The 26,819-nt window shown below is 55.3% G+C and overlaps 7 protein-coding genes across 7 annotated transcripts; 4 read left to right on the plus strand and 3 right to left on the minus strand.

Annotated features, from left to right (window-relative positions):
* The first annotated feature begins 31 nt into the window (after positions 1 to 31).
* On the plus strand, positions 32 to 1,588 carry CDEST_12236 (Putative isopenicillin N synthase-like superfamily). The gene is made up of 4 exons (XM_062928392.1): positions 32 to 174; positions 237 to 389; positions 443 to 890; positions 948 to 1,588. Exons 1-4 carry the CDS (start codon positions 123 to 125, stop codon positions 1,393 to 1,395), a joined length of 1,101 nt encoding a protein of 366 aa, XP_062784443.1. The 5' UTR covers positions 32 to 122; the 3' UTR covers positions 1,396 to 1,588.
* A 487-nt stretch (positions 1,589 to 2,075) lies between these two features.
* CDEST_12237 (Putative Thioredoxin-like superfamily) lies at positions 2,076 to 3,057 on the plus strand. The gene has a single exon (XM_062928393.1). The coding sequence runs from the start codon at positions 2,187 to 2,189 to the stop codon at positions 2,853 to 2,855; it is 669 nt and encodes a 222-aa protein (XP_062784444.1). The 5' UTR covers positions 2,076 to 2,186; the 3' UTR covers positions 2,856 to 3,057.
* Positions 3,058 to 3,139: 82 nt separating this feature from the next.
* Positions 3,140 to 4,655, plus strand: CDEST_12238 (uncharacterized protein). Its single transcript, XM_062928394.1, has 3 exons — positions 3,140 to 3,592; positions 3,703 to 3,864; positions 4,045 to 4,655. The coding sequence occupies exons 1-3, from the start codon at positions 3,370 to 3,372 to the stop codon at positions 4,512 to 4,514; spliced, it is 855 nt and encodes a 284-aa protein (XP_062784445.1). The 5' UTR covers positions 3,140 to 3,369; the 3' UTR covers positions 4,515 to 4,655.
* A 2,557-nt stretch (positions 4,656 to 7,212) lies between these two features.
* CDEST_12239 (uncharacterized protein) lies at positions 7,213 to 11,725 on the minus strand. Its single transcript, XM_062928395.1, has 8 exons — positions 10,913 to 11,725; positions 10,797 to 10,841; positions 10,191 to 10,733; positions 9,786 to 10,133; positions 9,453 to 9,734; positions 8,818 to 9,377; positions 8,270 to 8,757; positions 7,213 to 8,215 (listed from the first exon to the last, which is right to left on the minus strand). The coding sequence occupies exons 1-8, from the start codon at positions 11,013 to 11,015 to the stop codon at positions 7,906 to 7,908; spliced, it is 2,679 nt and encodes an 892-aa protein (XP_062784446.1). The 5' UTR covers positions 11,016 to 11,725; the 3' UTR covers positions 7,213 to 7,905.
* Positions 11,726 to 14,650: 2,925 nt separating this feature from the next.
* CDEST_12240 (uncharacterized protein) lies at positions 14,651 to 14,898 on the minus strand (the record flags this gene model as incomplete). The annotated part of the gene is made up of 2 exons (XM_062928396.1): positions 14,651 to 14,809; positions 14,842 to 14,898. 2 exons carry the CDS (start codon positions 14,896 to 14,898, stop codon positions 14,651 to 14,653), a joined length of 216 nt encoding a protein of 71 aa, XP_062784447.1.
* Positions 14,899 to 14,973: 75 nt separating this feature from the next.
* Positions 14,974 to 16,293, minus strand: CDEST_12241 (uncharacterized protein; the record flags this gene model as incomplete). Its single annotated transcript, XM_062928397.1, has 3 exons — positions 14,974 to 15,353; positions 15,883 to 16,097; positions 16,286 to 16,293. 3 exons carry the CDS (start codon positions 16,291 to 16,293, stop codon positions 14,974 to 14,976), a joined length of 603 nt encoding a protein of 200 aa, XP_062784448.1.
* A 5,280-nt stretch (positions 16,294 to 21,573) lies between these two features.
* On the plus strand, positions 21,574 to 25,707 carry CDEST_12242 (Putative MIP18 family, Fe-S cluster assembly domain superfamily). Its single transcript, XM_062928398.1, has 2 exons — positions 21,574 to 22,329; positions 22,678 to 25,707. Exons 1-2 carry the CDS (start codon positions 22,098 to 22,100, stop codon positions 23,055 to 23,057), a joined length of 612 nt encoding a protein of 203 aa, XP_062784449.1. The 5' UTR covers positions 21,574 to 22,097; the 3' UTR covers positions 23,058 to 25,707.
* The last annotated feature ends 1,112 nt before the right edge of the window (positions 25,708 to 26,819 follow it).

Below are 26,819 nucleotides of genomic sequence, written 5' to 3' on the forward strand. Positions count from 1 at the left end.
AGTGTCTACCTAGGTAGCAGGGAGCAACGCGCCATCTTGTCGATACAGACATGGTCTGAGTGTTGCCTGGCTCATTCCATTCACTCACGAAAGTATAGAGTTTGTTTCTCTATAGATTCACAATGGTTCAACTTGCACAGCCTGTTGTTGTGTCGCTCAACGACCTCAGACAGGGTAGGTCAATCCCACAGCTTCGCAGGCTCTGGGCAACGACTTACATGCGACATATGTTACAGGCAACATTCCCTTTGAGGCTCTCGAGGAGGCCTTTGGGCCAGAATCGCTGGGGATATTAGTAGTGAAAGACATCCCCCCCGAGTTTGCCCACTTGAGACACCAGACATTGTCGTATGCTTCTTACTTGGGTAACCTGCCCGAACAAGAGCTGAGTGTGTGAACGAAACCCACACTGCCGGAGCATTTTGCGCTTACAGATGACTAGAAAAGCTCGAGAACGAGAAGGCTAAATACCTGACGGGGTGGTCGCTGGGGAAAGAAACGCTCAAGAGTGGCCAAGTTGACACTTTCAAGGGTTCGTACTATGCCAACTGCGCGTTCTACGTCGATGCTACCCTCGACTGCGCCAAGTCAACCGCCGAGTTTAACACGGATAACTTTCCCGAGTACCTGTCGCCCAACGTATGGCCAGCGCAGGCTATACTTCCCGGTTTCAAACCCAACCTCGAGAGCCTTTGTCGAGTCATCATCGACACGGCTGTCCTCGTTGCGCGGGCATGCGACAAATACGCCGAATCCGAAATCCAGACATACCCCAAGGGGTACTTGGAGCATGTTGTCAGCACCTCGAATACGACGAAGGCGCGCCTGTTGCACTACTACCCGCAAACCCAAGAAGCGCTCTCCAAAATGGGTGCCGCCGACGATGACTGGTAATACCAAATCCAGCCACGGGTAACGTCACAGAAACACAGCTGACACACAAGAAGGTGCAGCGTCCATGTCGACCACGGGTGTCTTACTGGCTTGACGTCGGCTATGTTCATTGACGAAAAGGATACCTCGACTGCGATACCGGAAATCACAAACGACAAATCGGCGAGCCTGCCACCGCTCGCTGAGCTAGCAGCATCACCTGACGCCGCCGCCGGGCTGTACATCCACTCGAGAACGGGGGAGACGGTGCAAGTGAAGATCCCGCGGGATTGCATCGCCTTCCAGACAGGGGAGGCCCTCGAGCGCATCACGGGCGGTAGGTTCAATGCGGTGCCGCACTTCGTGAGGGGCGTCAGGGCGTCGGTGAGTGACGGCCGGGTGGCGCGCAACACGCTGGCCGTCTTCACTCAACCGAACCTCGGCGAAGAGGTCGATATTGAGCAGCACATAACGTTTGGCGAGTTCGCGCGGGGCATCGTCGCTAAGAACACGGTTGCATAGAGTATCTGCCCTAAGTGAGCGATGACGGTCCTGGAAGACGAGAAAGTGGAAAGAGGTACAATACAAGACGTCGGGCTATTCGTTGCCCCGACATCGTTCAGATCATAAAATCATAGTGAAAGAATGACGATAACCAACTCTGTGGATGGATTTGTCAAAAACAAAATCGGGGCCAATCAATCGGTCATCATCCCGAACAAGAGACCAGTAAGTGTCGGGAGCGGGAGTCCCGGAGCACGGTACATGCCTCGGCTCGACGACAGATGCTCTGAAATGGAAACTCGGAGCCGTGAAATTTCCAAATCCATATGCCTCGAAGGGGGTTTTTTCTTTTTTTTTGCCGAGTCATTCGTCTCTGAGGAGGATAGCGCAATGACGTTGGTGGAATTGCGCAATGTGATCAGTCTGTGTCTTGTGCTCAGTCAGCTCAGTCAGCAACAATTGTCGTGATCGCTTGCTTCATGATTTCCAGCTGGGGCGAGGGACAGCTCTATCAAAGAATCGGAGCAACCCCGCCCCCACCTGCTCCAATGGGAGTGGTCCTTGGTCATCACTCAGAGCTGCTGCTGCACCACTGTCTCTGCACGACAACCACCGAAGCTCCATGAAGCTCCCCTCGCAAGCCATATTAAGCCTGAATCGGCGCCGCCTTGTTGTCGAGTTTTCTTCTCTTATCCCATCACTCACATTCTTGACGAAATCCACATTCGCCGGCAGGAGCCATCCCCCCAACCCACCATCGCCAGCTCAGTACAACCCGGCCGTTCGGATTCCATCTCACACCATCCACAATGGCCGTCCCACCCAAGTTCGCGGCCCACAAGCTCACATTCGGACCTCCTAAGTCCCTCGCCGATGGCAACCCGGCAGGCGGCGTCCCTTCGCAAGCCCACACGCTCGAGCTCTACCTCGACTACGTCTGCCCATTCTCGGCGAAGCAGTTCAACACATTCTACAATGACGTCGTGCCCGCCGTCCGCGCAAACCCAGCTTGGGCGTCCAACCTTGAGGTCATCTTCCGCCAGCAGGTCCAGCCGTGGCACCCGTCGAGTACGCTCGTACACGAGTCGGCCGTCGCCGTGATCAAGGTGGCGCCGCACAAGTTCTGGGAGTATAGCGAGGCGCTCTTCAAGGCGCAGAAGGACTACTTTGACGCAAACGTCGTCAACGAGCTGCGCAACGACACGTACCGACGTCTGGCCAGGCTCGCGGGCTCCGTGGGCGTCGACGAGGACGAGATGCTGCGGCTACTGCTCGTGTCGGACAAGCCCGACAGCGAGGGCGCGCTCAACGTCGGCAACGGCGTGACCAACGACTTCAAGGTGCTCATCAAGCTCGCGCGGCTGACGGGCGTGCACGTCAGCCCGACGGTGCTGTTTGATGGGTACCCGAACAACGAGATCAGTTCTGGCTGGACACCGGATCAGTGGAAGGAGTGGCTGCAAAAGAATATTGTCTGACTGGAAGGCCCGCGAGATGCAATCCGGGAGCATCGGCTCTGAGGAAGAACGATACCTACAACCACACTGTACTTATGTGTTAGTGGTCACCTGGCAGGCTATAGAATGGGGGTACTACCTAGGCCCTGACGGGTTCGGCGGGTCTCCAGTCGCGTCTAGTCCGGAACAGTCCGCAATTGAAAACTTGCAAGATCAAATCCCCCTTGCCCTGGAATATCGGTTCGAAGCTCATTGTGACACTGTTAGTCCTTGTAAAACGTCGGCTTTTAAACATGAGGGAATAGTTGTGTAGGACGCCAGTGAACCAAGTCACGTCACGTAACGGAGACGAGGAAAATCAGGACAGGACAGGCAGGGTCAGTGCTGTGCGTGCAGTGGCCTTCATCCACCACGGCTTCTCATCTCATCTCATCTTATCTCATCAAACTCTCCCTAACCTAATCCACTCACTCACAACCACCGCCCTTCGTCACACGCCCGCACTTCTCACCCGAACCCCCGGGACTGCATCACGATGTCCCTCATCCGCCTCATCATACGCACCGCGCCGCCGACAACACAGTCCATCCCCTCCCTATGGCCATTCACGCTCCGTCCTCTACTCCGAAAATCTCTTCAACCCCGTCAGCCATGTAGTCCGAGGCGGCCTTTCGCCTCCGCCGCCCCGAATCCCGCCCCCCGGACCGCAACATCAAACCCGACCGGCGTCGGGGGCTCTACCCGGACCGGAAACCCCCGTACGTATCTCCTCCCCCGTTGTTCACCGTGCATACCGGTTTCCCGCGATACGGGGCCGGCCGAGCGTTCCCTCGTCCGCCGTTTGACAAGCAGCTGACTTGATGGACAGAACTGCCCGAGAGACTACTTATATACCACTCAGGCACCGGCCGCACAGCCTTCCTAGCTTTTTGGAAGATCACGAGTGTCTTCTCGTGCGCCTTCTTCTGCCTCGTCGCCGCACCCAGCTACATCCGCGCTGAGGACAAGACCCTCGTACAGGCAGCAGGATGTAAGCCGTTCCCCCCATTTGCTCATGTGTCCCCTCGCGCGCCCAATCTCACGCCCGGCCTCATCATCTTCCTCGCCCTGTCACACACCACACCTTGGGTCATCTCATCCTCGCTTCTACTCCCTGATTGATATTCAGTCATGTGGACATGCCTTGCCGACCTAGACTAAAATTGACCAGTGGCCGCCTGCGGCATCATCCCCCTCCTCTTCGTCGCCTACACCTCGGCCCCCTTCGTTACCTACATCTATCTCCGCCTGCCCCCTTACGCACGGCAGTCCCGCGCCCTCCTCGAACGCTACGTCCGCACTCTCCCGCCGACGGCCCAGCTCGAGATTGGCACCATGGGCCTCGCCACGCGGCCCCGAACGGCCCTCGTCACGGCCGCCGACCTCCGCCCCGTCACGCCGGGAGCCGCAGGAGGGAGCCTCGCGGCGCGTTTCGGCCTCGTCACGCACGTCCGCGACGTCTCAGCGCTCACAGCGAAGCGCAAGTGGCACCACTACCGTCCCGTGAGTCAGTTCGGCATCCGCGAAGACATCGCAACCTCCGGCGGTGGCAGCAAGAGCGGCGGCAAGGGCGCCAGCTACGGCGTCAAGGATGGCTGGGTCTGGACCATTGTCCGCGAGTCGTTGGGTAAGCGCAAGTAAGTTGTTGGTTGGTTGCGATACCCAAGATCCCCGCCGCGGCCAGCCAGGGTGGTATTATGTACGATTCAAGCAGAAAAAAGGTGAGCGTCGGGATTCGTATACAAAGTATACTTGGGAGGGTCTCGATCCAGAGAAGAAGAAGAAATTGGGGGGGGGGGGGGGGGGGGGGGGGGTGCTATGAAGGGAGACTGCGCGGCTTGCGAATGTTTCTTTGATTAACCATGGGTCTCGGCCGTGCGGCAAACATCCCCCTGTAGAATTGTTTAGAGAGCAACATACGGTAACAGCAACTCAACATTCAAAGCAACATGTATTATCGGACCCCCGTCCGTCCCCTAATAAGACGCACATTCACACTAGTCATACACTTCGCCACAGTCCATTAACTTCACGGAACGAACCCCGTGTTATGGATGCTTCGCCGGTCCCTCAACATCAGGAGGCGACGGCCGGGTTGGTCCATGTCTCTTTGAAATGCTGTCGCCGTGGACATGTCGTCGCCCCGTATCGTCCCCCGTACCGCCGCCGCCGCCGTCGCCGCCTGCTGACAAACCAGTTACTTCACCATCCGCAAACCAGCTTCTTCCCTGTCCGTACAATAGCTGCCAGCCAAATCCCACGCGAAAAACTGCGCGCCAGACGCTTTACGTCTACTGGACTGGGGAAGGCGGTTTCTTCTTCCTTTTTTACTCATTCTCTGGGATCCCGGTGCCTCAGCACAGCCGCCACCGCCACACGTCACGCATTTCTGCGCTGCGCACCCTCCTTTCCACCGACGCCGACCGACCCCGCCGCCGCCGCAACGGCGTCCTGTCCTCGGATCCCGCACCGAACTAACCCCCCGAAATGCACCGACATCCCATCGTCGGTTACGGCGCCAAGACCTGTTAGAAGACAAGTTTGATAATGCCTTCCCATGCCTACCCTTCCTCGCTTGTAAAGCTGGTAACCCTTCACCCTCCCCAAAAGCATGTAGTACCTAGTACCCTGTCAGGGAAAAACAGCCAAGGATACTACTGCGCAGAGTCTATTTCAAAGGTGTAAGTACCTGTATAGGTACCCAGAAACGCATGCAATTGACGAAAGAGGGGGGGGCACCACACGTGCGCAGCGGAGGAGGATTTTTGGTTAGGTGTGTCACGTTTCACAGCTGTTGATTGATTCAAAAGTCCGAAACTCACTACATCTACCAGCCCTACTGAATACTGACTTGTATGCGCACACGTCAACCAATCCCATACATTCGGCCACGCCGAACACACAAGACAAGAGCAGGGAAGCCCGTTGGGTTAGTGCATCTATTCGGTTTCCAGAAAAGAAACAAAAGACGGGACGAGAGAAGAGGAGAGGGAAGGAAACGTCGGCCAGCTGGTGGTCAGCAGGGACGAGATAAAGGCAATTGCGGATACAAACAATACCTGCTGCATCCCAGAAGACAGATACTTCCTTCTTCCCCCTGTCCCCTCTTCTCATCCCGTTACTCCCCCTCCAACCTTCATCCGCCACATGCCGCGCATTCATTCTACCCCATCAGCGATACCAGGACCCGGTCTGGCGATGCGGCGAGATGCAATGTCCGTTGGCAGCACATGCGCCATCGGGAAAAGCGTGTGCAGTCCCAAACTCTAAAGCCACCTAGAGGGGTACGGATCCCCAAGATCATCGGGGCGGGAGAACGCCGGGCAAACCTAGCCAGATGCTGTCAAGCCTGTTCATTGTCGCCCAATCTCGCGTCGTGGACGTCTCCAACAACGTGCCATCGCCGTACATGCCCGGTCCTAGCCCACGAAACGCGAAGCAGAGATCCCCATGCGACGGCCTTCACGCCCATCATCGCTCAACGCCGATCAGACCCAAAGCCACCCACCGATTGATTGTACGATGTACATGGACTGTTCTCGACCTGCACATCAACCCATGCCCGCTTTTGTTCGATGCAGTAAACCCCTCCCCTCTTCTCTGACTTTGGGGCACCCAGAGAGACACAGCAAACCGCAGCGGCATCGAAACAAGCCTCACAACGGCAACTCGGACACGAAGCTTCGACTACCCGTATCAACACTACAGCACATCATACCCGCTGCTGCGATCTTCGGTCTTGGAGGATTTGAGACATCCTCAAGGGTCTTCAGTCGGATCGACTCCACATATCTACCAATCTCCTCCGTTCGCAGTTGCCCGAGTAAAGTACCCCGACATCCGACTCCCGGCTTCCGCGCCGCATTCAGTATCCATCTGGTCTCTGCGGCGTCTCTTACCCCCCCCCCCCCCCCCCGGGAGGGATGCCAACAGCTCAAACAAATCCCTACCACTAGGTCAACCGCCATCATCAGCACCAGGTATTCGTACGTGCCCCTATCAGCTGGCCCGGTTTCCATCGCCGTAGCCAAATCTAATTTAATTGCTTTGCGACGCCCAAGGCGGCAAGGGGGGGCGTAAATGCCTGTGCAGGACGTCCACGCTGAATTTGAGACCACCTGCTTACGCAGAGTTTCCTGGGTCGTGGAACTGCGGCTAAGGACCCCGGGAACGTATTCAACATCCTATGCCGCTACCAATCACCTCGGTTCCCCGAGTCAAACTCCTTCTGGCTCGTCTGCTGCCTTGCTCAAACCTACATACAGCAGCCATTGCCTGGCTCAACAAATATATGCCCTCTCTTCTCCGTGAAAGTCACTGCGTCATTAAGTCGGCATGTGTGCAGAAGGTGGTATCATGTCTAGATTGGCCAGCCTACTCGTAGAAACAACAATTCTTCACACTCTCCTTCTCCTCGTACAGGTACTTTTTGGGGGACCTTCCATGAGTGGACAAAAAGTGAACAAGACTCCTCGTTTGAAATGTAAAGGTGCGCGCTGTCCTGTCCCTACGCCGAGCCAGACTATGCCGCGTAGTCTCCGTCGAAACATGCCAAATATAGAAATACAGTCCATGAGTACAGGTACAGGCCCGGGGACACCCGCCTCGCCTGACTTTTTCCCATCCAAGAACGCCTCTTGACAGCTCCGGCCTCAATCGGAAGAATGCTTCTGAAGGGCATGAGTGACGCCGGCGCGCGGCATGGAGCTTCATTCGTTTTCCTCCCCTCCTCATTTTCATCGTTATCGTGTACATGTATTCGTCGCGAGAATAAAAAGATGTATAGGGCGAGTAGAAGCCGTGAGAGCCGCAAGAGCCGAGAATCCAATGTATGTACGTGTGGCTCAGTGCTGCCTGGGTATGGGGTAACCTTTTCGATGTGCCGTTTGTTTCGCGGCAGAGGCACCCCCACCCGCCAAGCCGCAAAAATATGCTGTATGAACCAGTGGATGGTCATCGCTGTGCCAAAGTTGCGACACCAGGTAACCGGTGTTATGTTAAGTAGCTTTGCAAATATCAATTTGTAAACGGCTCATCGCCGCTTCATCACAGGGCCACTGCCATCGTAGTCCCAGCCCCGCTTGAGACCGCCTTCGTAGACACTGGCCACGGACTCCTGCCACATTGCTGGCGAAACAAACGTTTGCACTGGAGCGGCTGAGTACTGTTGCGCCATTTGCTGAGAGACCACTGGTAGAGTGGCGTTGACAGCCTGAATGTCTTGTAGAGACGGGGCTTCGGGTGCACCTGAAGACGGAGAAACACTAAGCGAATTGGACTGGGGAGGCAGCGTCGAAGGCTGTGGTTGGACCTGAGGCGTACCGAAAGACGTGTTCCATTGCCTTGAAGACTCCGTTAGCCCATCATTCTGCCAACGTAGGCGGCAGCTGACTTACTCAAAGATGCGTGCGGGGTTCCAGGCCGGCGCGTCTGACAGTGGCATTGACTGTTGCATCCCCGGCGCTTGGGAACCTTGGTGGGCCATCATGACGAGTGACTGTATAGCAGGCGAGTCACTCTTGGTATCCACAGGCCCGGCAGAAATAGGAGGTGTAATGGGATGGCTGGTGTAACTGACTTGGGAGTGCTGAAGGTTCTGGGTATCCAGCTGTTGGTCCAAAGACGCAGCGCGAGCCATGCCGGGCCTGTAGCCCCGGGGAGGGCTGGAATGGTTGGAGGATTGAGGACTGCCGTAGGGGAAGCTTGGCTTGAGCACAAAGGGTTTCCTGACATCAGCAGAAAATGCTTCGCGTACCGCATCGACTTGCTTCTGGAGGTCCGCCATTGGCCAAATCGACATGACCTTCTCGAGAACTCGCATGTGCCGCGTGAAGAACTCGCGGGCATCAGTGTTCAAATCGGGATCTGGGGAGACAACCGCCACCTGCCACGCCACCAAGTTAAAAAGAAATTCACAGATACAAGACGAAGGATTTCAACCCACAAGGTGCAGAACAATGCAACAAAGTCCGCAGTATACGGTGAAACTGAACCCACGGAGCATGCACTGCAGGCCGGGAAACCCAAAGGAATTCAGAACCGCTTCCTGCAACCGACACAGAGCCTTGGCTGCGGAGTAGCAAATCATCATGTGCTGTTTCCACTGACCATCCTGTCCATTGGGATCGAGGAAATTGAGTTGGGGTCGATGGAGGAGAATCAACGTCAGGTAGTAGTAGGAGTGCAGGTTTCCGATGTATGGCGACGAAAGCCATGGCGGGGAACCATCCGGGGGGAAAGTGACCGAGAGATCCGCGGGAAGGTCGTTCAACCAAGAGTTGAGGGCCGGGTTGAGCTGCACAAATTCGGGATCAACGCCCCAGTCCTTCGTCTTCTTCTTCTTCAGACGGCCGTAGGCTGTGTTCATGCGGCTGACGTTACGAACGATTCTTGCAAAGTAGGTGAAGTTCCGAGTGGTGTGATATTCGGAGTCATCGCCTCCCGGGATGGGACGCGGAACACTGAAGTCGATGGAGTCCAGCTCAACCGCAAGATCGGTTCGCCCTGTGACGTTTAGCAAGCCTGCAAACTAAGGCCAAGGGTTTCTTGGGGGGTTTTTTTGGGCGGGGGGATACCAACCTTGAGGAGACCCAATCATGGTTTCGCAAACAAAAATGGTCTGCCAAATCCTACTCTTCATCTGACATTCCAGCGAGGAGGAGCCACACGGCCGTCCTGCCTGGTGATCCGAGTAGTGCTCGTCCAAGCCGAGATCCTTGCCCATTTGGACGCACTGAACGATTGTCATCCACGAACGGTAGTAATAGCCGCGCTTCGGTGCTGCTTCCCTAGCTTTCAGGATGAGTAACAAGGCCTGTAGGGTGCTGAGTCTCGGAACGTCCATGAAAGAGTCGGCGTGCTCTGTGATGCGTTAGCAACAGTGTGGGAAAGGGGGAGATAATGGGTCTATACTCGTTGCCAAGGCTAGCCATTGCTGTCCTTGAGCAGGATCGTCGGCAAGTCTCCCTCCCATGGCGAAAAGAGCTTCGAGAATGAGAGGCGACACAGATTCCCGGTTGGTATTCCATTGGTGGTAGAACATGCTCTTGCTTAGAACAGGTATGTAGGGATGGACATGGCTGAAAAACAAGTCGAAATAATGCATAACAGTTTCATCGTCGGGCATCAGTTCCGGGGGGATGCGGATTTTGAGACCGGGACCGGAAATGATGGGCGGAAGGGCGGTCTTGAAGTCCTCCGCATCTTCCACGGCTGGTTCCTCGTCATGAAGGAAAGAGGCTTTATTCCTCAGGTATGGTGCTAAACAGCCCAGTTAGTCACCGTGAATCGATGGGCGGCAAGGAAATAATGGAATACCTGTGCCTGCCTCGTTGACCTTCAATGAACCGAGAAGGTCGGCCAAATCAGATTGCTGGTAGGACCCGTCTTGGGAGTAGGTGTCGGGAGGAGAATCTGGACGCGCGCTCTGCTGGAGAGGAGGAGTAGGGAATACGTTCTGGCCGGCATAAGGCTGTTCCATCATTGACATCGAGGGCGACACTGTGGTGTAGTGCATATTATGCTGGTGCGCCTGTTGTTCGGAGTAGTGAACGGGGGGGAAGACATTGGGATCCGAATACGCGCCCTGAGCAGCATACATGGACGGGTTGGGCTTTTGGCCACCGGCCATCATGGACTGTTGCTGTATGGGAGGTTGCTGGCGAAACCCGGACTGCATCTGAGAGGAACCGGCGGTGAACTCGTCCCCGGCAGGCTCGTAGGTGTCGGTGCCATCGTACTGGCCATTGGGGCGGACGCAATGGAGTTTGAGTCTGATGCACGCCGAGCAAGGCCAGGTGTTGGTGGTGGCCGCATCACATTTGATTTTCCTCCTTCTGCATCCCTCACAAGCTCTCATCACTGGAATTCATTAGTTCGTGTTCAGTTGCGCGCGGCTCAACAGCGTGGGGGACGTGAGCATACCCTTCAGCCGTTTGTGGCGATTGTGTTCATCCACGAAAACATAGTCTATACACGGGTTGGTTAGACAATACTGCGTTGTATGGACAAGCCAAGGCGGGAGGCGGTGGATGGCGCACTCTTCTGGGTTTCCCTCTGAGGGTACTGCTGAGGCGCAAAGGAGAAGCTGCCCATCTGGGAGCTCTGAGGCAAGATGCGCCTCACGGACGGATCGTTGGACATGTCGAGTTGGATCGTGGTGGTTCGAGCTGTTGGTAGCGGTGAGGTCGAAGAAGTAGCCTTCGAGCAAAGAGCGGAGACAAAGGAGCGGTTGCATTCAAGCTTGTTGCTTGAATATTGGGTATGCGTAGTTGGCACCGACCGTCCCGACCTGGCCGCGCACTCGGCGGCTCTCTCGCTTTCTCACTCTCACTCACAGTGAGGCTTTCAATTCCGAAATCGTCGGCAACTAGACGACTGCGTATTGTCGAGGAAAGAGTTGCAGAGGGGAGGAAGTGGAAGGAAAAGAAAGCACCAGGACAGCTGTGTCTCGAATTTCTCTCTGGGAGCGCGAGCTGGGCTAGTAATTGTCCGGATTGGTGGGTGAGGGTGAGGGGGGTATGCGGGAGAAGGTCAAGCCTTATTATGAATGGACGACAGGTCCCGGCGTGAGGCGTGAAGGGTTGACGTGGGTAGACCTGGACGAAGAGACTACCTGGGTAAGGAACAAGATCTGGGCTGGGTACATAGGGACAGACAGGGTCATATCACTGCGCTGCCGGGGCCTAGAGGAGACCGATGTTCAAAGATGGGTGCGACAAGGAGGAACGAAGACCCAGGACAGCCTGGGGTGGGCAGAGCAGGGTAGGCTAGAACAGTGCTGTGAAGTAGAGGCGGAGAAGAGGAGTACAGGTAGAAAGAGGAGTGATAGTGCGAGAGAGCAAGTGCGTGGTGTGGTGTGGTGTCCGGGGTCGCAGGATGAAGACAGGGTTGTGTGAAGTAGTTGCAGTGTGGCTGTAGAGTAGCGTTGTGGTAGGGTGTTGGAGACAAGACGGGATCTTGGAGTGGAGAATGAATGAGGGCATCAGAGAGGGACAAAGTGAGTGGGTGGGTCAGTGAGAGCAAGAGAGAGAGAGCGAGAGAGCGAAAATGTGTGATGAGGGGTGGTAGGTGTGAATACGTGTGTGGATATGGGTGTGGGCGGGGGGTGGGAGGTCGCGCAATGCGGCGACGGCGTGAGCGGCAACGCAGACATGCAGCAGGAGCAACCCCAGGAACGGTACCAGGTGGTCCACCATACATACCTACCTTAACAAAAGCAGCACCAGCATCAGCACAGGTCAGGCCAGGGTTCTGCAGAGGAGACAGAGGAGGGGGAACCATCAGAACAAACTGCGCATTGCATGATCGTGTCCAATTTAGGGATGGCAACGAAACACAGCAGCGTCGAGTCTTCAGTCTATCGTCCTTGCCCCTTTTACCATGTCTCGCCCCTTTGACGCAGCATACGAGAGATGTCCCTCCGCCTCTGTGCCCGAAGACATGCTTCCTGTTTATCTCGCACTCACTACCTCATATTGGCCCTGAAGTACTTCCATACACGCATACATCCATACAGCTCGGTGTTGGGCGCAGTACAGTTTAGACTATCTGTAATTCAGGTACCCAGGCAGGGCAGAACAGAGCCAAAGCCAGAGCCATAGCCAGCCAGGTCAGCGGGCAGGGCGGCGTTGCAAGTCGAGAAGCTAAAAGGCCTTGTTGCAGGCCGAATCTGGGCAGAGAGATGAAGGGTTGGCCAGGGGGGGTGGTTCGAGCTCTCGACTCCCAAGTCTCATCCGACTGACGACGACGACGACGACGACGACGACGACCTACCGTCCTGTCTATTCTCGTTTACCGGGGCCTGTATATTGACAGGTTCCTGACACTGACCGTGAAATTGGATCCGGCCCGAGAAGAGGGGCGATGGCGCAGACAAAGAGAAGGAATTGATTTCTCTAGGTACGTAGGTATGCATAGAAAGGGTGAACCGTAGATGGTGCCGGTTCTGTACGAACCACTTCGACGCCCCCCACGGTACCCAGTTCGTCGACTGTACCCAAGTACACTACCTTCAAAACGATGACAACGAATGGAAGGGGAGCCCGAAGGAGAGAGAGGCAAAGAGGAGACCAGGTGACACACGGACGGAAGGGGAAACAGGCAAAGAAGAGATGGATGGGATGTCTCCTGTTTCTTTTCTTGGGCAGAAAGGGCAAGGCGGGGGGCTAGGTTCAAGGGATAGCACAGACAAACGAAGCATCTACAAAATCAAACGGCCAGTTCAGTCCCGAACCACGCTTCTTCTTGTCGAGTGCCATGCGTTCCTTGATGTCGTCGCGTCGCTGTAGATAGGGGATTTACCTCTCAAACTGAGGTCAGTCTGCGCGGGCACGTCAGCACACAACCCCACGACAGTAGGTAGACACCTACCTTAATCACGGCTGCAACGACAAGAGATGCTGGTCAATGATAGATGATGCCTCAAGATGGGTGAGGCAGAAGCCTTGACATAAGGGACGGGTATTCCTAGAGAGGTCCTCTGTCCAGAGGGCAACGAATGAATACCCAGGTTTTGTTTGATGGTAAGAGAAAGGCAGCACTGGCAGTTTGAAGATGGAGAGATGGAACCAACATCAGAGCGGCGGCATCGGAGTTGGCGATTCCAGGCCCACCTATTGTCTTTGCCTTGGCTAGGAACACCCATATTGGCAAAACGCCGAGTCAGAATGCTGCTTGCTGCGCGCTGGCGTTGGCGGGGTGGTGGACGTGCCCACGCCACACACACTCTCTCTTTCTCCGTTTCTCTCTCTCTCCATCTCACACACACACACACACACACACACACACACAAAAGAAAGGGAGGGAAAAGACAAGCACGAGCTATACAAGGTACATAACCTTGAGACCTCAGTGTTGTCGGAAGTAAAAGGTATCCGGGGTCCAAGGAAGGCCACAAGCATGAAAAAAACTGGGGGTGACGGATATGCGTGCGATCAGTGCGCGCCGTGGAAGCCCTCCTCGCCTCCCTTTCGAGTGTCAGGAATGCGAATAGGATCCCGAGCGCCCTGTTGGTCCGCCCACCTCACTAACAGTTAGGCCCGGCAAACGGTGAAGAAAAATGTGAGACCGACGGGTAGATATCATGTACAAGACCGAATGGAATGCACTGTACAGAGCACAAATATTCGTTGAAGTAATGAGCGTGTCTTCGCCTCGTCTTCCTGCTGTGTGCTACAGGTGGCGGCAGGGCAGTGTCACGGATACAGCGTCGGATCCACACCGTTCGAATATTTGATGTGTGTTACTGGGAGCGCGTCCAGAGGACCTGGTCCAAACACAGGCCATGTACCCGCATCAGCTGAAGTTGATGGCTGTCGGTACCTACTTTCCTAGTATAACCACAAGAAACTCCAACAAGATGGCCCGGTCGCAAAACGGAGAAGTGCGCGCCAGACGACGGGTTGCATGGGGGAAGAAGAAGAAGAAGAAAAGGTTGTTTGGCGTTAGGGGGGATTGAAGAATGGGCGAGAAGAGGGGGGACATTCGCCCATGCATCCCCATGTCATCATAATAAGTGGCCATGCTCGTTCGATATTGATATCGAATTCCAACCGCACTACGGATCCATACGGATACCTAACCAGGCAATACGCAAGATGCCGAGGTGCGACTAAATAGGGCAAGTTGCCTGAGGCGTGTGCATGCCTGCGTATGAGCTCTCTTGATGGGCGTGTCATGGATTCATGGACGCGTCCTATTTCCCATTGCGGATGCTCTGGCGGGTATTACTCGCCCTCCTCCCACTTCAAAGTTGGCTGCACGTATCCATAGCGACATTACCCGTTTGCCGGGTGCCTCGACACACTGCGAATGTCTCCGTTGGGTCTATGTCCTGCCTGCCGCATCAGCATGGCATAGTGAGCACCCGCGAAGAGAGTGGACGGATGATCCGCATCTCTGAGGAGACGAGCCCGGCCATGGTCCGTAACAAATACCTTGCAAGGAGCTTCTGATCTTGTGTATGTACGAAGTACAGATAGTGTAAATGGTATTGGGAGAGCAAACCGGGCGGGCGGATTGGCATTGGCAGGCAAGGTACGCGCACCCCCGTGCCCGTCCGGAGAGTGTAGCCGTTACCTTAGCCGCACTCGTGCCCTGCTCAGTAGGGCAAGTCCACCCACTTTCCTCTATCCACTTCGCCAGTCACTCTGGCACTCGTCGCGGGCTTGCTTTGGTCATGGTTATTGCGGCCGTGGGGAACCTCCTGTTCCTGAGAGTCATGGGTGGGCGGCTGGAGACCCTCGAGAGATTGAGGGCAGGATGGCAGAACGGATACTGAGGCGATACCTGAAGCCTGGTCCCGTCCTATCTTGTCTCGGTGGGGTCGGAGGTTTGACGTCCAGTATCCTTCGAGAAGGAGTCGACGACGAGTGTCCACCATCCCCGGGGGAGGTGGAAGGTGGAGGGCTGCGAGGGTCTTCAAGCAGAAGCTCTGCTCGGGAGTCGAGTCTGCCATGTCGGCCCCAGACCGCCCTAGTCCTGCGAACGAGACGTATCCCGATACCTACCTAGGTAGCCACGGATATCTACCACACAAAACAGTGCTGGGAAATCTTAGTTGCTTGCAGACGGACGTCTCGGATTGCCCAGGCCCTGGCGCCAGGATTGGGCGTGCATCGTTCTCCGCCAGACGGGCTCTGTGTCGACCAAGAACAGGAATGCGAGATCAAAGAAAGAAGGGCGACCTGCCACAACCGCCGGGTCCAGAGGTTATTGCACCCTTTCCAATGCTCGGTGCCCAACCGTCTCATGTCTCTTTGCCCTTCGTTTTTTTGGCGGACGTTGTCCCGCCTGCCGTGGTGCCAAACGGGACTAAAACACTAGAGAGGCGCGGAGGGCTAGCAGTGGCAAGACATGAGACGTTTGTGGCACACAGTCAGATGGCCGAATATTCCCTGGGAGCTTCTAGCCTGGAGGCTTGGACAGCGCCGGTCGATGTTGACGTCTACTTACTTCTCTGAGGCGTCATTGGTGTCCCCGCGTAGCTGGTGTAGGTTTGATTGCCTACCCAGGTAGGCAACGAAGCAGTGCCGCGTCAAGAGTAAAATCCTCGGTGCTGTGCCGTGCCATGGGCTCTCATGGGTGGTGGGATGCGCAACAACGACATGGGTAGATGGGAAAAGGGTGGAATCCATTTGTACGGAGACACGGCATCTGCCGCACCGCGGTAAGGTACCGCAGCAGTCGCAGTCGTCAGTCGCAAAGTCGTGATTGGAGTCGCGGCTGGGCTAGCTTCTGCTTGGCAGTGAGGTGCATCTAGTGCGTCTAGGTACGGATACACCACCTAAGCCTAGGTACCTAGGTAAGCCAGTGAGAGCTGTGAGGTGGGGGAAAGCAGAGACTTGATCTCCACGGCTTAGCTGTAGGCGCAGGCACAAACGTGGGCTCTGTGGGCTCCACTCCCCGCTTACCTTATCATTACAGGCTGGTTCGTAACTTGCCCCGGCCCGTATCTTTTTCTTTTCCTCCACCGACTAGTGCTCATTCACATCAGAAGTGGCAGGGACTAAGCACTGGCACTAACAAGCTGAGGGCTCGAGGACCCAGACGCTAGACCGGGAACCTCGACATGCCAATCTTCTTGCTGGTCGTCTGGCGCGGCGGCAGCGGTCTGGGAGTTAAGTAACTACACTAGGTAGGTACCTACGCTACCCAGGAACTCTCACTCCTTCGCTCTGCGTGCATCTCGTTCTTTTTGATGTGCTGCAGGTACCACCCATTGGCTAACTACATCGCGCAAACCTCACCCAGGCGGCAGACACTCCTGCAGCCATGCTCATCGCTTTGCGCCTTGGTCTGCAAGCTCTCTGCCATCGCCCAACTACGCGGTACTTTCTTTCCCCGTCCCTACCGATATTCGTATGTACTTACCGACGTACAGATACACCTCTAACAACACATTACTTACGCGGATGACAATACATCACACAAAAGAGAGAATTACCATTTCGGTACGTACTCTTCTATTCTCGGCAAATCTGCATCTCAGATGTGATAACGCACCTCCCCTTGACTGAGATACATCAATCTACTCGTGCTGGTAACGAGCCAAACTAGCGAGAAAAACTCGCAATGCTGCCCTCCCTCACTTCACGAACCAACAGCACCAAAGCCAAAGTACCTCGACGTCCCTTGACGCACCTCATCACTCGATCCTGAGCTCGTCGTGGCCCCCTAGATACCCCGCCTGGCTTCGATTCCCTGCCGACCAGCCCAGGCGTCCACGCTCGCCCCTTTCCCCTCTTCACTTCAGCCCAGCTTCCAACCGCTCCAGGTCTTACGGGGCCTTCTCCTCTCTCTTGCCAGGATCAGCCTTTCAGCGGGTGCTGCTTGATGCGAAATGGACCTTCACCACACACGCCACGCCTGCTGGGACGCAATTCCGGAAGCCCCAGACTGGGTCTGATGTTGGACGGCAATCCTTGGACGCCAAGCATGCCAGTTCCTTCCATCGCAGTCGAGGCCCAGTCGCCATCTCCCTCCTCCTCTTTCCTCCGAGGAACTGGACTTCGTTTTCCATTCGCAATCTAGAGTCAGGACGTCGGCTCTCATAAGGTGCCGCCCATTGGGGTGCCTCAAACCGCAGCAACGCTGGTCTGCATCGTCACCCACCCCATGTACCACGTCTGTTTAGGATCGCAGTAATATCAGATTCCGCCAACCGTACCCTGGTCGACGGATTTGAAGGACATTGATCAATCTCATTAGATAACAAAACCAGTTGTGCTTGTCTCCTGGTTGCACGGTTATGTGCTACCTTACGCACAACCACCAGCCAGCCGTCAAGTCGTCTTGTATGTCGATGCACCCGCGGCGCAACTTAGAATCTCGACGTTAGATTTTATGCGCGGCCCAGCTTGCCAGAGTCGGCCATTGCCACCCAGCCGAGCCCTTCTTTGGACCTTGACATTAGTTCTCGCCTGTCCGCCGCCTCACCCACACTAACGGCGCTCAGTCAACTGACAACACCTTTCATTGCACTTTCTGCATCTGGGTTTCACCAGCCACCGCCTATTTCTACACTACTCCGCATGCTCTCCGTCTGATGTTTGTTGGCTAGCTTGATAATGTGGAACCATGCCAATGTTCGAGCTTCGTAGATCGGGCAGAAGCGTTCAAGAACCCGCACCTCCAACCGTGGAAAGTCGACATCAAACACTGCATCCCGTCGCCCATTCGCGACCAGCGACGACATACCACGCCTATCTCTTTGGCTTCTTGGTTTCCGAGACTGGTATTGCGGGGCTTCCGCAGCAAAATCGCTCTGGGCTACCACCAAAACTTTTGATGGACTTCGTGGCCTCCAGGAGAAGGCTGGCAATTGCCAAGCTAGTCAACTCGAGGCCCTTCGGTTCTTTCTCCCTCCGGGAAACCATTGCTCGCGTTCGACGTTTGGCGACGATTATATCTGCAACGCAGAAAAATCCTTAGATGTATGTGAGGGGTGTCTGCAACTGACGCCGATCTCTGAAGAGTTGGAAACAGCTGGTGGCGGCCCAGCCCATCCACTCGGCAAACAGACCTATATAACTGGCGCCGAAGTTAATAAGAGACGCAAAGCTACTGAATGGGGGAACCTACGCGACGCGCGGTTCACAGACCTGCTCGCCTGGCCATCACCCGAATTTCCTGCAGCTTGTCAATTGTGGACATGAAGAAACGGGATGATGAGGAGCTGGTACGGATTCATTTCATGGGGACTGGCTGACAACCCGACAACTCGAGAGCTTGTTGAAGATCGCGGTGTCTGGTCAACCTCTGCCGCAGCCTACGCCACGCAGAGCTTCCTGGCCATGTTTGACATCGTCAAACTACCTGCCCTTGCCCGCTCGTAAGCCTGAGGCATGACCGGGGCCAAAGACGCAGCTCTGTTGACGATGGTCGCTCTGTTGCTTTTCTTCGGCCCCAAGGCTTAGTCACCACCCGAAACTCAGAAACGGGCACCGACAATGACAGCTCAGCAAAGTGCATGTCACTCGCCTAAAGCCTGCAAGTACAAGCGGTGATCAGTAACCCTTGATAAGAAATTGAGCAGAGGTTTCAGTTCCTCATGTTCAAACTTTGGGCGGCCAGGGAAATCCGTTTTCCTCTGTATCGCACTTACCCACGAGGCAGCCCTTCTTCCATCACCACCACCACCGCCAACCTCCTCCTCCTCCTCCTCCTCCTGGAAAGGCTGACTGCCTGCGGCTGTCAACGCAGCAAATAGGATGCCAACAGCAGCGCCTTTCACCCCCAACCGAAATGGGGAGAGTCGCAAATACATGGTCGGCAGGGGGCCCGGTCAAAATATGGGGTGGTTAAACCGGTAGTGTCATCATTCACATGCTAAAAACTAGCGGTGGCCACTTGGCTCGATAATATCGCATGCCCTCGAAATGGCACCTACCGAGGAACCCGTCGCGTCTCTCATGCCAAGTTCCGCCTTGTCCTGTTCTGTCCTGTCGAACCTGTTCTCTGCACGCAGCCCAGCCGCTTTTTACCGGCGCAAAACCAGTCCACCCATCCCCCATCATCAGGCCCGAAGAGAAGTCGTTCAACGTCTCTGTGAAGCCACTAAGCGTTCTCTCGCTTCAGCACTTTCCTTGAAGATCAAAGGGGATTTTTATCCGTCGAACTGGCACAGTGGTGGTTTCAGGCCGCAAAGCTCGCCCTGCACCCCTGGGGCTGCGTATGGTGTCTCGGATCCGAACTCTTACAAACGGACACACGCCTAGCTGAGAACTACTATGTACATCGTAGCATCTGTCACACTCGGTTGTTCCCTTTCGTGCAACTGGTTGGTTCCTGGAACCGTTCATCCAGGGGGGAGGGGGCTCCTCCTCTTTCGCCCCCAAGATCTTGGGCAGTCTGATGAGCGTGGCTGGGTGGACAGGGAATGCCGCAGGAGGGTGGAGATAGCGCCTCATGGCCACACGAGGGGCGTGTTCAGAGATGTAACGGTCCGAATGGGCGTCTAGTTGCAAAACAGGATGCCCACTCTGGCGCTCCTGACCCATGTCCGTCAGATTAGGTTGGTCGTCGTGACTCGTATATGGGGCAATTACCGATGAGGCAATCCTATAATGCGAGAAGCCCAAGACGACGAGGGCAAAGACAGCGACAAAAAGATGAAGAAAATCCTGGGGCCTGGCACGTTGGATGACGGATGTTGAAGGTTGAATGCCAGGGATACGTACCACGTACCAATCTTACCATATGTGCCGTGGGTGCGTGGAGGTGGCAGCAGTGACTCGGCCGAATGCAAGGGTTACGACACCCAAACAGGGTCAGTCCCGTCCACCCGCTCCGGGGAAGCTTCAGAGAACGGGTAACGGACCAAGACGCAGTGCCGCTCAACCACGCCGCTTATCCCATTACAGGATGAGGCGTCCGACGCGGCTGCGACTGGGACATCGGCACCTGTCATTTCTTTGCCGAGAGGGGGGAAACAGTCCGAGGCGCGAGGGAGAAACACGAGAGCCCGGCGGCGAGCGCAGCGCGGGGTGCAGTATTGCGTTTGTCAACGACGGACTGCGGACAACCTTACGGACCGAAGCGTGCCAAAGAAAGGAAGAGAAGAAGAAAAGAAGAAAGAAATCACACGTGTATGGATGGGGCGTTAAAGCGGAGCTTCGATGAAGCTTCCTCAAGGCTTCTCAATTTCGGCAAGGATCATGGTGTAGTGAAATCACTGTCTCATTTTATTCCATTGATTCCATGATGCGGCTAAGTTTCTGGCAAGCTTCGAGAAGAACCGGATTGGGAGATGCGTTATTGCATCAATTCTGCATCAGGTCCGCCTTACGTGTCAATGCCCAACCAATAGATACTTAAAACAACCGGGTAATGGAGAACATGGGTTCGTGCCCGGGACCGACGGGGTGATGTACAAATAGAACACGCCGATATGGCCATCGGCATCAAAGTTCATTAGAGCCGTCCGAAAGGAGATGTTGGAAAGGAAGGGGGATGAAGATGAAGTCATAATGGGACTGCGCGGCTCGCGACGAGCGTTTGTTGACTTGGCCCGGAGAAGAAGATGCAATCAAACCTTGAATAGTCGTTTCCCCTTGCACTGGTTCCCCTTTTTCTCCAGTCGGTTCCAGGGTCCTATCAGCCTTATGCCGCTGCTACCACGAAGGGGTAAGGCACAGAAAGATGATCTTGGCTCCTAAGAGAGTATTCGTCCGAAGGTGTGATAGCTGGGGGGAGGAACCGCGGTACAGGAAATAGAAGCATTGTCGTCATCCATAACCTATTTGATTTTTTCCTTTCCTTCTTTTAATTAAATTGTCGTATCCATCAGCGGGATGGATGGATTCATCATAGCGTACATGGCATGCAGGGCCAAGTACAGATAAGCCCACAGACTACGTCCACATGGCCAAGGGTCTCTCCATCGGGGAGGGGTTCTTTACCGTTCGGGGTCCTCCAGAAGGGGTCAAAGGGGTGGGATGGAAATGGGCATCGTTCGACCTCACTTTCCGCCATGTTCCAAGCGGTTATTCTAGATTTATTGGAAGATCATCGACAACCCTTTTTTGGTGGACCGCTGCTGACGACACGGGGGCTGCCGTATTCCGGAAGGGGGGAGGAGGGAGGGGATGTCGGCCCCGCATTCAACGACCGATTCCAGCAAGTGAGGGGCAATATTCAAGAGCGCTTTCTTCACTGCGAAATTGGTGATTCATGCGCTGTGTCACCGAAAGCGCGGTCGCTTATCTAATCCTCGTCCGCTGCGGGGTTGTATGCGGCCCATCTGGGCCAAAAATATTGATTCTATCATGGCAGGTCATTTCTTTTCCATCCACAAGCCACCCACCGAGACGCCGCCTATCGCCCAGACGAAATCCATCCCCCCAAGAAAGAGTGACAGGGGAAGTCGAAAAAGCAGCATCTTGTGCTTTACGAGCCACAAGCAAAGCGACGCCATCAATTCAACATCATCTTATCATCCCATCTGCTACTATCGAATAGCAGGGGAGGATTCTGAGAGCAAGAGGAACGTAACCCAAACAACAAGGCCATATCGTTTTCCCACCTTGGGTTATCCTACATCTGTAGGACGTTTGTGACAGTTGCGAAAGCACCCCAAAATCGCAGCGGAGAAAGTTTGGGGGGTCAGAAGTGAATTCGCTTGCTGGGGTGGCGACAGAGACAAAGCCAACCCATACGTATCTTTCAAGACAAGTTGGACAAAGCACGCAACATCACAGGAGGCTTTCCTCACCACCTGGCGCCATGGACAAAGATCTCGACAACGCGAACCCGACCATTTTAAGCGCGGCTCAGCTGCCAACACGTCAGAACAAGCGTTCGGCGCCCACAGCCGGCCCGGAGGACATGTTTGACGATGTCATCTACGCCAAGCCTTGGTACCTCTGCCAACCCTTCTGTGATGACGACTCGCTCTGGCCTGACGCCGATGCCGACCAGTGGACTCCAGAGCCCATCGACGAGCAAGAAATTTATGGTGAGGCCTCCTTATTTCCTCTCTCATCTTGTCATCCATCGCATCGCTGCTCCTATGGGCAACTCCGGGAAGTCGCCCGCTGTGGTGCCGAGCCTTGACCATCAGGCGTCCATCCTGGAAGCGAGGCAAACGCCCTTCCCTGCATGCCAACTCCCCATTTGACCGTTCCATGTGTGTTGCTCATGCATCATTGCATAGCCGTTTGATGTTCGATAGGCGTCTGTAATAACAGGACGCCTATCATCAGGGCATTGTTGCATGAAGCGTTATCCCACCCGTTCAGCTCGGATTGCGCATTCCCTACCAATCCCGACCCCTAGAGAGGATCACGCAACTGACGTTTCATAGATTTGATATCAACAATCTCCGATCCAGAGCACCCGCTCTCCCTGGGACAGCTGGCTGTTGTCAACCTGCCCGACATCCACATCAACCCTCCTCCTCACGCGGGAGCTATGGATCCCAACAGACTGGTTCAAGTCTTGGTCGAGTTGACGCCGACCGTCTCCCACTGCTCCCTCGCCACCGTGCTCGGTCTCGGCGTCCGGGTACGGCTGGAGAAGGCGCTGCCTCCCAACTGGCGCGTGGATGTCAGGGTCAAGGAGAACGCGCACGCCCAGGATGACCAGGTCAACAAGCAGCTCAGCGACAAGGAGCGCGTCGCCGCCGCGCTGGAGAACGACACCCTGAAAGGGGTACTCGACAAGATGCTTGAAACTTGTGTCTGATTGGTAAACTAGCTGTTGCGCAGATGCCGGGCTTTGAGTATCAGACGTTGAATACGAATGTCAAGATGCACAGTTCCCCCAAGTACTGGCAAAACCGGGTGTTTGTCGGATAAAACTGTTCGCCCAATCGAGTCACGGTCCAAGGAGCATTCTTCCTCTATTAGAAAAAAAGTGATCGACGTTCTGCGCTATTCTCGGTCAAGGCATCGCCACCTTGGCAGGGGCATTCTATCAATTCTTCTTGACGAATATCGTGGCGGACCGACACTTCCCCAAGGAAACAGATCGACAGGGACCATTCGCCCGACGCGGACCGCAACCTGGGAAAAAAAGACGCAAGGGAGGGGGGGCCCCCATTCGTCTGACGGGATGCTGTCGCCTCTCTCCACCCGTGGAAGTCGGAAAATGGGGGTCGGCGGCGGGATCGGCTGACGATTCATGACTCTTACAAAACCCGCGGCAAAGTTCCGAGTAGGGCTGTGCGGGCGGGAAGGAGTCAGGGTGTGCTGTTGCTTGCTTGGATGATGGGCTTGGCCGTCCCTCGATGGCATTGACGAGTCGGATCTTCCGACCAGCCTAGGTAGCCATCATGATGGACACTGGACCGCCACCTGATGGGAATGAATGAATGACTCTCGTCCCAGGCGTGCTCAGTACCCATCCATCTCTATGTCTTGTGTGTCGTCATCCGAATGTCCAACGAAACGTAGTGTTCGAGCAGTTGCCACGCTACTTTGGGTACCCATTGCAGCGGACTAAATAGCCGACCAAGATGTTGATGGACCGCACATCCTGGGCCACCACTGACGCGACAGCCGACCTGCTTACCAATCCAGAGCGACAATGACGAGATGAGAGAGAGGCGCGGGCAAAAGAGGAAAGACGGTTCCGATTCACTGAGGGACCGTCAACCTCGCTTTGTCGGTATGAAGATCTGCAAACTATTGACTGTCTGGTCCAAGGCAAACGGCCAGCTTGATTTCCCCAAGTGTAACTCGCCTGACCAACTTTTCTCTTCCTCGCTCTTTTTCCACTTCCTTCCCCCCCCCCTCTCTCTCCCTCTGTCTCCCTCTCCCTCACTTTCTTTCTTGGCTACAAACAGGACAAAAACTTGAACTGAGGTTACATATGTGGCGCAAAATCTCGTCCCAACCATGCGAAAAAAGAGGGGAAGGTGGGAGGTCGGCGGACGAGGGGTGTAGTATGACTACAGTAGTATGCAACCTTTTCCACGACCCGATCTATCGACCGTGAGAAGGCCGAATTGGGGGATGGGCAGCGTCTGTTGTTGAAGGTGGGATGCTGTCCACGTTCACCCTGCGGAGGGTGTCCAATGCCCGCTGCAGACCCCCCGAGTCCTTCGCGCTAGAGGTCTCTAAAGCTGAACAAAGATGAGGCGGCTGCTTACCGCAGAGCTTAATTGCTTATGAAGCGTGTGGGAACTGACGGTTTCTTCGTGGGAGAAGGGGGGGTTGTGCCGGTGCCGCGTGCCGGCGGCGACGCCAGGCACAAAGCGTCGGTCGGTAGATAGGTAGGTACCACTGTATGTGAGTGGATGGGACTGCACGCTGCCAGCGCACGAGGTAAGATCGAGGATGGAAGCAAGCAAGAACCCGTCCGATCTGTAAACACTCCCGAGATGTCTTCCGTGGCCCAAGCTCGCTTCCGTCGCTCTAGATTCCCATACCCAGTATCGATGTCGGCGTCGTTGCAGCGAAGTGTCGCCGATTGAATGCGCCCTGGAGACGCACGACAGGCATCACGCTGTGTTGGGCGTGGCAAGAACGACAGGCGAGTAATGACACTCGGGCAACGTGTGTGGGTTGGGTTGGTTGTCTGGTATCATCACAACCATCATTTCCAAACGCACACAGACATGATGCCGACTGGTACCCTGTCCAAGACAGAAGGTCGCGCGGAAGGTAAAGTCGCGGCGCATCCTGCACGTCCTAGCGTGCAGCCCTATCTCCCACGCCGTGCAAGTTGACGCATCTTTGGTTGCCTGAGCCGACTTTCTGCAATGAGGAAATGCAAGCCGTCCACACGTGCGTTAAAGATTGACGTCTGACGATAGACACAAGCCGCAACGCAGCTCCCTGTTCGAGAAGGAGTTTCGAGAAACGCCGCCCAATGGGAATGGCCCTCGCGCCCAAGAAGGAAGTTGCCAAACAAATCTGTTGAGGGATTGGATGGGGAGTGCTCGTGGGGTGCGTCGGGGCGTCGAGGGGAAGAGGATGTGCCGAAGGTCGTCACGGCGCAGCCAAACAGGCAGGTAAAGGTGCAAAAATTCGTCTACTCAAGCCTCTCGTCCCCCCCCCCCCCTGGAGGCCCGGCAGCTGATGTCAGAAGCGCCGGTTGTTGGAGTTCCCTTGGGCTTGGGGTTTCTTGGATATGCGCTGTAAGGTTTGGTTGGGTTGCTGCAATCTGCCGTACACGGAGGGGGTCCTACCAGGGGCCAGCAGATCTCTGGTGAACGCGGCAGGTGAGAGGGAGACTGTGTGATTGTGTATTTTGAAACGGGTGACTTGCAGGAATGGTGTGTGAAGTTTGTGGGTATGTCCTTACATGTAGGAGACAGTGTCATTTTGCGAGGTGTGGCGGTGACGTGGAATCCTTGGAGGGAAAGCTAGGGATGGTGGTTTTTGGTCGTGTTTACAGGCCAATCAGAGTCAACCTTCAACCGAAGGCTTGTCGTGACATGCCTTGAGTCTCTACTTATTACCGCCCTGGACGAACATAATCCGACGTACACATAGCAGACTGAGAAGGAGGGTGACACTGTGTGCCAATATCACTGGTCATCTACTTCTCGTCTCTCTTCTTCACTCTGCCAAGTAACGTCGATAGCACTCGACTTCATGCGCTGCGCAGGACACCTCAAGACCCCCGAGTCCAAGATGTAGATTGTCGGTGAGGTAGCCAGATCACCTTCGGACGGCCGGAGCCCGCCGATCCCCTGGCAGGTAGAAGAAACAAGAACACTATGTACCTGACAGTACACCTGCGGAACTCGGGTTACGGGCGGCATCCTCGGCGTACAGGTAGAGTTGTCGAGGTTTCAGAGATGACGGACGATCTAGAGGTATCGTAGATGGAGACACATGAGCCTTCATCTCCTTTTTTTCCTTTCCCTCTTCGTTTGTTGTGTGAAGCCAGGGGCTCCCAAAAACGAAAGGCAAGGACGGTGCGGTTTGGCGGGGTGTAAAAATGCTTCTTGTCCGAGGCGCCGCCGGTAAAGGCATGGGGGTTTATTTTGCTTTCGCCTCGTTTGGTCCGCGACGATGCGGAAACGCAGCTCGAAGGAGCATTCCTTGCGCTTCCCTGCCAAGGCGTGCGACTCCCTCTGCATCGACAGTTGGGGCAGGACGACTACACCTCTGTCTGCGCCTTATAGACTTCTTCGTAACCTCTTTTTACCGCGTATGACGCCGGCTTTGTTATTGTGAGGAACAAATCACAATACCGCGTGAGCCTGCAAAGTACGAACGCGCAAGAGGATAGTGTAGCACTGTCGATACTGCAAAGTTGTGACCGTGTTAAAGCTCAGTCCCCATGGCTTCACCGCGGCGAAAAGGCGTGGCGAGGTGTCAAGAAACAAGTTCTTTTGGGTAGGGTTTTTTTTTTAGGGGAAAAGGAGGAGAGGGTGGATTCCCGCCTTCTTTTCCGCTCTGCGTTGGAATGGACAGACAGGGCTAACCCCCGTTTGGGGCGTCGCTCGAGGTTCAGAGGCAAAAATTGAGACAACAGACTTCCATCATCCGT

This window comes from Colletotrichum destructivum, chromosome 8, assembly GCF_034447905.1.
Source record: "Colletotrichum destructivum chromosome 8, complete sequence".
Taxonomy (NCBI): domain Eukaryota; kingdom Fungi; phylum Ascomycota; class Sordariomycetes; order Glomerellales; family Glomerellaceae; genus Colletotrichum; species Colletotrichum destructivum.